Consider the following 13,693-nt stretch of genomic DNA (forward strand, 5'->3'; position numbering starts at 1 on the left):
GCACTACATTAAATTTGCGGTACACCCTGGCCATGCCGTACTGCAATACATAAAATTTGTGGTACACCCTGACCATGCTGTACTGCAATACATTAACTTTACGGTACACTCTGACCATGCCGTACTGCAATACATTAACCTTGCGGTACACCCTGACCATGCCGTACTGCAATACATTAACTTTGCGGTGCACCCTGACCATGCCGTACTGCAATACATTAAACTTGCGGAACACCCTGACCATGCCGTACTGCAATACATTAAATGTGGGAAAACGCAAGAATTAAAACATTTTAGCTTTCCTTCCGTAGGTAGATATGGGCTTATACGTCTGACTAACCCTAACCTTTGCCTTATTTTAGATACATGACTTCCCCATGTCAATCCATTTTTAAAATGCACACCAAGTAGGTTTCCACTGCATACTTTGTTAAGGGATTCATTACACATAAATAATTCTAAATTTAAACAGTCTCTTTTTTGCTTTTGTTTTGAGGCAATGCACATACATTTTGTTTTCTTGACATTTATCATCATCTTAGTTTCAATACACCATTCACTATCATTGTCTAAATCAGATTGCAATAGACTGTTGATGTTATCTAACGACTTATCAACAGCAGATACGGTAGAGTCGTCTGCATACATATTAGTGTCAGATACAACATGTAGGGGCAAGTCATTTATAAAAATTAAAAACGTAAGAGGACCAAGAATTGATCCTTGAGGCACACCATGTGTAATTGTACGGCCTTCTAACATATGACCTGACCACTCGTATTTTCACCCTTCTCGATATATTTACCTTAAACCCTTTACAGACGGGTTTCTTCATTGACTTTCAAATACACCCGACGACAGGCGACATCTGGATCACCAGTAACCGGTACTCTCCTAAAGTCGACCCCTTGGATCCTAAATCGGCGGACAAACCCGCTATTATAGATCGTCTTACGTGTAAGTAGGGAGCGGTTTGGTGGAACACCAATTAAGGAATATTTGGTAAAGATGTAAAAAATTGTTTGGGATGAGAGTTATCGGGATCATTTTGGTACATCAGGCGAGTTAATTCACATGTAGAGAGTAAAGGCAAGATTTTGTACATGATCTGCGGTAAGGCGATATTTTGTATGTGATGAAAGGAAGACTTTGTTTATGTTATGTAATATGTTGTTTTGATTCAAATTAGGGCAGTGTATAGTCTGATAATTAGTGAGATGCACTGATTCTACATAGCTGATACACGTAGAATGATTGCGGGACGTTATCTTACAGCATTAGAAAACAGGTACAATGAAATCTTACAGCATTAGAAAACAGGAATAATGTTATCTTACAACATAAAAAAAAACCCCAGGAACAATGCTATCTTACATTTTACAAAGTTAGGAACAATGTTATCGTACAACAAACAAAGTCAGGAACAATGTATTCTTACAACATAAAAGTCAGGGAACAATGTATTCTTACAGCATACAAAAACAGAAACGATGTTTTCTCTTACCCTGGACAGGGATATCCACCATTTTACCGGTGTGAGATTTTCTTATCTCATCCTAGAGTTGAGACAAGCTACATGTGTTCTTTGCACGTTCTCAATAATTGTATGACGTCATAGCAACAATACAATGACGTCACGGCAACAATACAATGACGTCACGGCAACAATTCAGCCGCATCACATCAACATTGTCTTGCATTGGTGTAACGTCTATGTAAAATACATAAGAGGGTAAACACAGGGTAAGACAAAAATAATAATTCACCCCCAAGGGGGTGAAAGATTCTATTAATCTTACTGCAAACAAAGTCAAGAACAATGTTATCTTACAGTATACAAAGTCAAGAACGATGTTATCTTACAGCATAAAACAACCCAGGAACAATGTTATCTTACAGTATACAAAAATAGGAACAATTTTATTTTACAGCATACAAAAACAGGAACAATGTTTGGGCCCGCGGTGGTTATCTTGTGTTCCGTAGAACGTCGTAAGTACGACAGAATGTCATAGCTATTCGGTTCTTTGTCTTTTTATTTTCCTGAGAACGTCGTAAGTATTCCTCATACTGATTTATTATTAGTCCATATACATTTCGTATAAAAACAGTATTTTTTCTAAATCCAAACTAGGAACTACATTATAACCATCGAGGGATTGGTGACGTCATCTACCGAAATCTACCATCTCGTCTGAAAGTAGGTTTTAGGTGCAAATAGAGCATAAATATTCATTAACTATGAATTTAAAGGTTCTTTTTAGTTATCACCTTTATTAACTAAATTATAAAGATACAATAACGCTATTTTTATTTATTTTATATTTTATTTTACTTGATTGATTGATTGATTGATTGGCTTTACCTTTACAAACGAGTAGCTCGGTTGTGCAGCAGACGATATTAAACCTTTGGAGGATGGTTATTATCTATAGTGTTCGTGATACCTGTCTTCTGGTTCTAATTATAGTTTGGCGGATGCTACCAGAGGGATCACCTTCGCTAGGTAAGATGTTACACAATCCACCGACTTATCTCTAATAGTGGTCTAAAGGGCATTATATAACACATAGTGACTAATTATTTGTTCTTACCCTAACTGCAACAGTACCACTGGGTTAGTTGTGATTTGGTTTCCCTTCACAGGGGTACGTACCAGCAACAGTTTCTAGAGAAAAGCGTGATACTTGGGCAAACCAACAACCTCGGGGACCCTATGAGAGCCAGGGGTATTGACGGGTCCTTCGTCTCGTTCGATAGATCACTACCTTATCAGTGGAATTTGTAAGTATTTGAAGAGCATGACATCAGTTCCTGAATGGGGGTAAGTTACGATCCTTTGTGTTTATCAAGTAAGCATTCATCATAAACATTTACTCTGTTTCTAAGTACTGAAAGGCCTAATGACATCATGTCATGGTATAGAGACTGTCTGTTGCTCAACCCTCTGTCTCTGTTTAAATTTTCAAGTGTTTCTTGATTGAAATATTTCCTACTTCCTTTCAGGAAGTATCAGTTTCAGGGTTTTATCATACTTGGTGTGTGACGTACCATGGTACAGTTTATTGTATGTTTATAATTGTATATTATTGTCGTTTATAACATAAGATATAAGATAATCGTTATTGTTTCCTATAAAAGATGAAAATAGGTGTTTACAAAATACAAGTTGATCGCTAAATATTTTCTATAATAGACGATCGCTAATGTATCCGCTACAAGATAATTGCTAGTTGTTAACCGAACAAAGTGATCGCTAGATTCTTTCACATGAGCCTTAAAGCATTTGCCTTTCTGTTAAATTTAATGATACATTTACCTACATCACACTGATGCACACCTACCTTCCACAGCAACGAACCGATGCAGGGATTCAACTTCTATGATGGTCCGGTCTTCGTATCCAGTACCTTCTTTAACGGGTTCATATCCAACCAATACCGGAAGGCAGGGGCGATTGGTTTCCTAAGAAACAACAAGTTCTTCAGTTCTGCCTCGAGTGCTGCCAAGGACCTGCACTTCGGATTTCAGGATGGAGTAAGCTATCCACACAGAACAAATACTACCACCAATTGTCAAACTAATCACATAACATGTCATTATAGGTCAAGTATTATACAATGAGGTAAATAGCAAATGTATGGTACCCCGAGGTGAAAAAATATTTCCCGAGGAGGCGAAGCTGCCGAGGGAAATATTTGTTTAGCAAGGGTGACCATGAATTTGCTTTTCCTGAATTACCCATTCTTAAACTGTTTTATTATAACAGAACAAATAAAGGCAATTTAACAAATGTACATGTAAAAAATATATTGCATTCGGAATTGCTGTATGCATCGTCGTTGATGATATCTTAATTTCAAGCATATTTAGTCCAATCCATTTTTTTAAGTTCTGCATAAAACTTGCTTGGACACACGTTCAACTCCTCTGCGCTTGCTTGGTCCTAATCGTTTCCGGCATTACGTTTTGTTTAATAAGTTTGTTGTAAATTCACTACAGTCTTAACAACTTTTGTATTTAAGTTTCGTTTAGCGTCCAAAATCTGCTGTAATTCCTCATCAGTTAGGTTATCAAAACGGCCTACATCGGTGTCCATTTTCACTGTTGTCGTTTGGTTCTGAAATGTGACGTCACCTACGTCTAGGAGAAGGCCCCGCCTACCAAATGTTGTCATTGGTTGAAATGTTAGAAGCTCCGCCTACAAATATCCATGAGGGAGTAGTCCCCTTTCTTTCAGGGAGTGTCCTATTTTGGGAAAGGAGTGGCCCTCAGAGTGACATATTTATAATGATTCTAGGGACAAAGGAGATTTTATCATATTGTTTTTAGACAGGGAAAACTCAGTAGAGGTAAAATAAATATAACTCAAGGTCATAACAAGCCACTATATATTGCATCCCATACCAAGTCTTTACGTATCACTACGTCATAACAAGTCACCAAAGGTCAAATCTAACATATCACCATATATCATATCAGGTAAGTATAAGCGTACTTTATATCGAAGCGAATAAAAAAATGCTGAATTACATGCTACTAGAATATAAACCGTATAATATACATATCTTAGTATTCTTGTCAAATACGACTCAATGTTTGACTGTATTATGAATATCCAGCAGTATGTTACAGTGATTTCCCTCCGTGCAACGGAAACGTACAGCATTGTATTTTTCATGTCTTTTTTATGCTGATACCCGTGTGTCCGACGGTAGGATTAGTGTACTAATTTTGTAATGTATTTTTGTCCTTACAAGAAACAACGGGTAACTATGTATGGTATGGTAGAAATAATGTACCAATGTTTAAGTTACCCTAGCCTTATCTCAACAAAAGATCTCATGTAGTGTTTAAACATCAACAGCATTATTGTTCCAATGTTTTGAATACCCTTGTCTTGTATCCACAGGAAACAACAGATAACTGTGTGTTTGACGATTGCAGTATTGTGAAACTGTTTTAATATACCCTTGCATTACTCCTACAGGAACAGGTAACCGTGTGTATGACGTTTACAGTAGCGTGCCATAACAGTTTGTTATGATTCGTTGTCTTGTATCCACAGGAATTAACAGGTAATCGTGTGTATGACGTTTACAGTAGCGTGCCATTTGTTATGATTCGTTGTCTTGTATCCACAGGAATTAACAGGTAACCGTGTGTATGACGGTAACAGTAGTATACCTGGATTTGACGACCTTGACGGTGACATAGAAGCAGTGTTCCGTGACGCTGATGGGTCGGTGACGACAGTACCTGGCAGTTCTGTGGTCAGATCTGATCAGTTTCTTACCACATCTGACTGTAGTTTTAGACCAAACTGGAACCTGGCAATATGTCCCTTCAAGTACATGAAGGTATTTCGAATGATAATTTAAATAATCTTAACATATTGGTAAGTGTTTACAATATATCAAGTGGAAGATTGATAATATGTGAACATATTTTAATGTGTCGTACACAAAGTACTTCTTTTTCACACACAAAAATGAAGTCGTCTTTCAAACTGAAATGATCGTCTGAAACTTGTCTTTTGACATTGGGAGTCGGAACGTTTTACTCGTTTTTAGAACAGATGGTATGAAAAATGTTCCTGACGACTAGTAAGGCCTTGTCAGTGTTGTTATCTGAGAGGGTTAAGGAGCCCTTAGGAAGTTTCGACTAAATTGGCTCGTCATTGCAACCGCGCGGAAGATTTCAAACACAGGATTAGATTTATCAACATAAAAAATCATAGCGCAATTCACAAAAAATAGTATGGTTGAACATTTTTTAAAAAGACACTTTTGTGGAGAGAAATTGTCCTTTCCGGTTTTAAAATGAACTTATAAGAATTTGACCAGATGATAAATTGGTCTATTGATGCAGAAGCCTTTATCCGAAGTGCAGTCTTAATAAGACCCGGTTCGAGGTTTATACGGTTTCTGTAAAGACTGCAATTAAGTTTTCGGTCTATACATTGATAGACCAAATTATTTTCTAGTCAATGATTTGTCGGACACTGTAATGAAGATACTGGTAACTAACTGTACCACTTTACTTTCTGACAGATGCAGGTAGTTCCGCGGTCAGCAGGTGACCTCAACAGTGTTCCGTTTGTGTCACGTGACGATATTCCTGACAGTCCTCGAAAGATTGATGGTACCAAGGTTGTTCACTTTTCACTCATTACTGGAGGGCAGTTCAGCTACTCACTCCACTGGCCAGATGTTGTGCCCGCAGAGTTCCTCGTCAGAGCGTGGGGACTTGAAAAGTGAGTATCCTTACCGGTTACACGGAACTGAAAAGTGAGTATCCTTACCGGGTACACGGAACTGAAAAGTAACTTAACAGTATCCATGCAGAGGAATACAGTATAATTGGTAGAGTTGGTAACTGAACAGATTCAGACAGGGTTTCAGGATGATGCATAGAATGCAATTTCTATCAATATGAGTTTTTTCAGTGTCTGAACCGATTGGCAATTTCTATCTATATCAGTTTTCAGTGTCTGAATCGATAGGTTCATTTTGATTTAGATCGTTGGTAGCAGACATCGTGGGGTTAGGGTTAGGGTTAGGGTTAGGGAGACATCTCGATGGGTACCACTTAAGGGTCAGGAAAACACCTTCCCAGAGCATCATCTCGAACCGGATATTATCGTGATAGTTTATGATGTCTTCCCGTTCCTTTTTATGTTTCAGCTGAACTTTTTGTACGTTTACCGATGATGAAATGCTGTTATTCTTTATTTTTAAAGAGACTACCCAGTTCGCGTTGGCCTGTGTCTGCCCCTGGATGCGACCTTCTCGCTGAAGTCTTACTATCCTAAACGGGCACTCACGCTGGACTCATGGACAGAGGTGAACAGCGTGCACGAGATAGACCAGGACACTGAGGGCGGGAAGTACTACCACAACAAAGCCACGGGGTACGGTATACCGGTAACAAAGTCTGTAGGACTGAGTGTATGATACCCCGTTAGTACGAGAATAGTGATGTCTGTATGACTGGTGTTCACGGACTTCTATCAATAATTATATAAGCATTTGTCAATTTGTTTGGTTGTTTGTTTTGAGCTGTGGAGTACGTTAAATTTGGATATTTATTATGGCAAGCTAACTTAACATTTATTCAAGGAGCAATGTCGATCCTGTATTTCATCGAATTATATTAGATATCTTATATACTATATAAGATATCTTATATCGTATATAAGATATCTCATATAGTATATGACATATCTTATATAGTATATGAGATATCTTATATAATATATAAGATATCTTATATACTATAAGAGATATCTTATATAGAAATTAAATAAGATGCTATATAAGATATCTTATATCGTATATAAGATATCTTATATCGTATATAAGATATCTTATATCGTATATAAGATATCTCATATAGTATATGACATATCTTATATAGTATATGAGATATCTTATATAATATATAAGATATCTTATATAGCATCTTATTTAATTTCTATATAAGATATCTCTTATAGTATATAAGATATCTTATATATTATATAAGATATCTCATATACTATATAAGATATGTCATATACTATATGAGATATCTTATATACGATATAAGATATCTTATATACGATATAAGATATCTTATATAGCATCTTATTTAATTTCTATATAAGATATCTCTTATAGTATATAAGATATCTTATATATTATATAAGATATCTCATATACTATATAAGATATCTCATATACTATATGAGATATCTTATATAGTATATAAGATATCTCATATGCTATATAAGAAATCTTATATAATTCGATGAAATACAGGATCGACATTGCTCCTTGAATAAATGTTAAGTTGGCTTGCCATAATTTATATATGTGTGTGTGTGGGACCAAGTTGTATGCTAACCTGTTATTTGTATCCTATTGTGGTAGGATGCTATACGTCATGTTGCGGTCGTTAGAGGCCGTTGAGGACGGGGACACGGCTACCTGTGTAGGAGACAAGTGTGTGTCCCTCTTGGTGTACGTTACTGGAGGAGACCGGAACGACGGAGACTGCAGTGCGCGGGACACGCCCACTCCACCCTCTCAGGTTAGTCGTATATCTAGCTACATCAACGGGTTTCCTGGTACTTTCCATATTTTCTTACCGAGTTTTAGAAACAGGAGTTTAACAATCAACAAGAGAACACCCAAGTGTCGTCAAAACCGTAATCGATAAAACCATGGCGAAATAAATATTTGCATGGAGACTCGTGAAAAGGTACATAAGAGAATAATACTAGGTGTAACAGAATCGTCTTTTTCCTTAACTCCGACAACCGCCATTCAAATGTCCTCAAAGCGAGAACCAGGGTGGCTACAATAATAAGAAAAACATCGGCCTGTATATCGCCGGCGTAATGATGGGTGCTAGATGTGTTTAAACTTCCCCTTCCAGAGCATCGGCACCCGACTTCAGTTTTCTCTTGTAAACTTGCATGGCTTATGTATCTAAGGATGCTTATCACATGCAAAGCTTCCGATGCTGGTTCTGACCTACATTTTCCGCTTGACTGACCAGGTTAAGAAGTTTGGTTAAGGTCACTTACCAAGTAACTACTTGCTGTACATCAACTAAACTTGCATGGCTTAAGTATCTAAGGATACTTATCACATGCGATGCTTCGGATGCTGCTTCTGACCTACATTTTCCGCTTTACTGACCAGGTTAAGAAGTTTGGTTGAGGTTAGGCCCCATCTGCACTTTGGTTAAGAAGACTGGTTAAGGTCACTTACCAAGTAACTTCTTGTCATACATCAACTTAACTTGCATTACTTATGTATCTTAAAGGATGCTTATCACATATGATGTACCGTAGCAATCCGGCCATATACTGGATCAATATGTCAGTTCGTCATTTCGAAATTTACATTTGACCAACGATATTATTATATGTTAAGCTTTAATTATCTTTTGTGTCAAAATATTTGTATTTCAATTATTCAAACTGAACTTTTACACGTTATTTTTTCATTTTACCACCAGTCATACTATGCTGTTTGCAGTTTACCTGTCAATGGGAAGGAGGTCGTAATTTATTACTTGACTACAGTAGCTATGTATCGATAATCTTTTTGTAATTATCATTACGTATTTTAGGTTACTCACGCTCCAAAAGCAGTGGCGGACGGAAGTCTTTCATTCGACACATCATATTCTGGCCCTGAAACGGTAAACGATAATCAACTTCAATAATAATAATGTTAAGTTATTTTTACTCTTTTTTAGTACTACATGGAATTGAAATGTAACGCACGTTGTTACAATTAAGGTACATAACTGCACTCAGTTGATGATAAAGAGGCTCCTCCTTTAATGGCCAATTGTGACTGACATTTTAACGCGAAAGAAAGGGAAAATCTTTAATGCGCCACCTGTAATGAATGATAATAGATTCTGATTTGTGTACGACCTTCCAATGTTTGAGTGATTTGCACTTTTAGGACTGGGGAGCAGGTGGCCAGATTCCTTTCAGCAGTCGTATGCCACAGAATGGAGGATACAGCGGCTGGACGGAATGGTCCGCGTGTAAAGTGCCGGCCTGTGCAGGTACGAGGTTTCTGATTGGCTAGGTGGCAAAATCACATCGGTTGACATCGGGATGCAACGATTTAGTACCTATGACACATATTTAAACATTACAGAAATATAGGTGTTGCGTAGGAGAATAACGCTGTTTAAGCATTATCAGTTCTAATTCACAAGAACCAATCTTCTTCTTTTTCCATCTTATTGTACAGGATTAATGTAATAAACTGATGAAAGGTTTCACATTTTTTTAGTTTTATTTCAAATTTTAATTCAAACGTTTAACCAGATGTGAATGTTCAATAATTTAAGTCACTTCAGTCAATACTAAGACGAATCAACTGTATCATCAAATTGCTGGTTTGATTCAATATCATCCCTACAGGTAGCGTGATGGTGAGATTCAGGACCCGGACATGTGACCAGCCCATTCCCAGGAACGGAGGCGCCCCTTGTCAGGGTCCCAGCAGCGAGGAGATGGATTGCACCACCAAGGTTCAAGCATAAAGATATTGCTTAAGTGCGGTGTGGTTTGTTAGCGATTACCAAGGCGCGGCATCCGTTGTCCGTCCGTCCATTCGTCGATCGGTCATTTTTTTCATTAAAGGACTTCTTCTCCAGTTCTACTTGTCAGATTTTGATCAGATTTAGCACTGATGTCGGTCTCATAGTCCTGAACAAATGTTATTTTTCGGCGCTTTTCGGAATCCAATATGGCCGCTATAGCCTCTGATTTACTGACACATTTTCGACTTTTCAATTTCTGTCAGATTTGGATCCGACATGGTACAAAAAATGGTATCACGGCTCTGAACAAGTGTCATTATTTTTTGGCTTCATTCTTAATCAAATATGGTTGCCATGGTTTTTGATAAGCCAACAAATTTTCGAATTCTTTTCCACTACTCGTCATTTCTTCTTTTGTCAAATTTGATTTGTCTCGAGGTCCTGAACAATTCTTGTTAGTTTAAGCTCGTTTCGGAATCCACTATTGCCACCATGGCTTCTTGGCTGACACATTTGCAACGTCTTCTCCAGTTCTACATGTCAGATTGGATTAGACGTGGCACAAACGGCATCATAGCCCTGCACAAACGGTATCACAGCCCTGCACAAACGGTATCATAGCCCTGCACAAACGGTATCATAGCCCTGCACAAACGGTATCATAGCCCTGCACAAACGGTAGCATAGCCCTGCACAAGTGCTGCTATTGTTTGGCTTCATACAGAACACCATCGCCTCTGATTTTCTGACAATTCATGTGCTCATATTTGTTCAACGGTAGTCATGTTAAACCAGGTGAGCGATTAAGGATCGATGGGCCTCTTGTTAAATATGAAATTTGAAGTGAATCTGTATTGCAAGTTATCAACAAAAGTAACATAAAAGAATATCTAGTACGTCCGTCTATTGATTCTGAAAACACGCCATCTGTAGATAGGTATTAAGTCTATGTAAAGTTCTTCATATGAGAAACGAAAACAAATATCTTCATTAGTAAAACAAATGGATTTTTGTACAATCAGCACGTGTTGTAAAACATGTAAGTATGCAAAACGCTATGTCTTTAAAGAGAAAGTTTGTATTTGTTTTATTAGTGTGGCAATATTTGTTTATTTTCAACTGACTCGGAAGCTCAGATTTATACACATAAAAAGGGTACACAGGATTTGTCATCCTTTTCACTTCTTGTTAAATGGATGATTGTTCTGTATCGAAAACATTATGATAAAGTATGGAATTCTTTTATTTTCAGTGATAACTTGCTGCCAGATGTAGCCTCAAATCCCAGTCATCTTGCATATCACGACAGACGTTCCAGCAGAACACGACACAATACCAGTCATCTTACATATCACGACAGACGTTCCAGCAGAACACGACACAATACCAGTCATCTTACATATCACGACAGACGTTCCAGCGGAACACGACACAATACCAGTCATCTTACATATCACGACAGACGTTCCAGCGGAACACGACACAATACCAGTCATCTTACATATCACGACAGACGTTCCAGCGGAACACGACACAATACCAGTCATCTTACATATCACGACAGACGTTCCAGCGGAACACGACACAATACCAGTCATCTTACATATCACGACAGACGTTCCAGCGGAACACGACACAATACCAGTCATCTTACATATCACGACAGACGTTCCAGCGGAACACGACACAATACCAGTCATCTTACATATCACGACAGACGTTCCAGCGGAACACGACACAATACCAGTCATCTTACATATCACGACAGACGTTCCAGCGGAACACGACACAATACCAGTCATCTTACATATCACGACAGACGTTCCAGCGGAACACGACACAATACCAGTCATCTTACATATCACGACAGACGTTCCAGCGGAACACGACACAATACCAGTCATCTTACATATCACGACAGACGTTCCAGCGGAACACGACACAATACCAGTCATCTTACATATCACGACAGACGTTCCAGCGGAACACGACACAATACCAGTCATCTTACATATCACGACAGACGTTCCAGCGGAACACGACACAATACCAGTCATCTTACATATCACGACAGACGTTCCAGCGGAACACGACACAATACCAGTCATCTTACATATCACGACAGACGTTCCAGCGGAACACGACACAATACCAGTCATCTTACATATCACGACAGACGTTCCAGCGGAACACGACACAATACCAGTCATCTTACATATCACGACAGACGTTCCAGCGGAACACGACACAATACCAGTCATCTTACATATCACGACAGACGTTCCAGCGGAACACGACACAATACCAGTCATCTTACATATCACGACAGACGTTCCAGCGGAACACGACACAATACCAGTCATCTTACATATCACGACAGACGTTCCAGCGGAACACGACACAATACCAGTCATCTTACATATCACGACAGACGTTCCAGCGGAACACGACACAATACCAGTCATCTTACATATCACGACAGACGTTCCAGCGGAACACGACACAATACCAGTCATCTTACATATCACGACAGACGTTCCAGCGGAACACGACACAATACCAGTCATCTTACATATCACGACAGACGTTCCAGCGGAACAGGACACAATACCAGTCATCTTACATATCACGACAGACGTTCCAGCAGAACACGACACAATACCAGTCATCTTACATATCACGACAGACGTTCCAGCGGAACAGGACACAATCGTTAGCGTTGAGTAACATAAAATAAACTTTTCTTGCACGGTAATCATTTTTTCATTCCTTTTTTCATCCAGCGTCAACACAACTTAAAATTTGGAATTTACATTCAACAAACGGAACCAAATCAAACACGACAGATTTCACCTGGTTAGTAAATTGCTTCTGACAATTTTTTTTAAAAGAATGAAGCAGAATTTGAACCTGTATTGCCAAAATATTTCTCAGTATTTACAGAGTTCTTGTGTTATTTAAGATGATTAGACCTCAGTAAAACCGAACATTTTCTTTATGTGATTACGTCATAGGATCAGACAAAAACTTAATGTCGACTGCTAGAAAAACTGTTACATAGAATAAATGAGTAGGACTTTTTCATGCGTATAAACTTCACGACAAACATGTATATTAGTTAACTCAATGTGAATTGTATATTAGATGTTCTTCGCCGTTTCCAAACATTCATTCAGTCACTGGAAAGTTGGTGTGTCAGCACAAGAATAAACGTGTACTAAATGTAGATTTCAAAGATCAAAGACATAAAGCGTACGCTCTGAATAATGTCGAAACAGAGATTTGTGAATATCTCCTAGGCTAGAATCGCTTAATAAGTCCGCCAAAAAGCAGAACGTATGTTGTTATTACGCTTGCCGTCTTTTTACATAATCTTTTGGCTGCAAATATTCTTACGGTTTTACTAATCGCCCCCCGCGAGAATGGTTCAATAATATGTTACTTTGTACTGAATATCACACATATGTTACTTTGTACTGAATATCACACATGCTACTTTGTACTGAATATCACACATATGTTACTTTGTACTGAATATCAAACATATATATGTTACTTTGTACTGAATATAACACATGTTACTTTGTACTGAATATCACACATGCTACTTTGTACTAAATATCACACATATGTT

The 13,693-nt window shown here is 38.1% G+C and overlaps 1 protein-coding gene across 1 annotated transcript in view; it reads left to right on the top strand.

The window, feature by feature from the left end:
• Window positions 1–12,814, top strand: part of LOC110449085 (transmembrane protein 2-like) — a 34,311-nt gene extending 21,497 nt beyond the window's left edge. Inside the window, exons 14-26 of the mRNA XM_021495697.1 lie at window positions 822–957; window positions 1,932–1,992; window positions 2,471–2,506; window positions 2,647–2,784; window positions 3,354–3,537; window positions 5,145–5,360; window positions 6,054–6,256; window positions 6,743–6,913; window positions 7,914–8,073; window positions 9,124–9,195; window positions 9,468–9,573; window positions 9,938–10,047; window positions 11,312–12,814. Of these exons, the coding sequence (XP_021351372.1) occupies window positions 822–957; window positions 1,932–1,992; window positions 2,471–2,506; window positions 2,647–2,784; window positions 3,354–3,537; window positions 5,145–5,360; window positions 6,054–6,256; window positions 6,743–6,913; window positions 7,914–8,073; window positions 9,124–9,195; window positions 9,468–9,573; window positions 9,938–10,047; window positions 11,312–11,314 (1,596 nt within the window). The 3' untranslated portion in view covers window positions 11,315–12,814. The remainder of the gene's footprint in view (window positions 1–821; window positions 958–1,931; window positions 1,993–2,470; window positions 2,507–2,646; window positions 2,785–3,353; window positions 3,538–5,144; window positions 5,361–6,053; window positions 6,257–6,742; window positions 6,914–7,913; window positions 8,074–9,123; window positions 9,196–9,467; window positions 9,574–9,937; window positions 10,048–11,311) is intronic.
• Window positions 12,815–13,693: the final 879 nt, after the last annotated feature.

Source organism: Mizuhopecten yessoensis, unplaced genomic scaffold (assembly GCF_002113885.1).
Source record: "Mizuhopecten yessoensis strain PY_sf001 unplaced genomic scaffold, ASM211388v2 scaffold4481, whole genome shotgun sequence".
Classification (NCBI taxonomy): domain Eukaryota; kingdom Metazoa; phylum Mollusca; class Bivalvia; order Pectinida; family Pectinidae; genus Mizuhopecten; species Mizuhopecten yessoensis.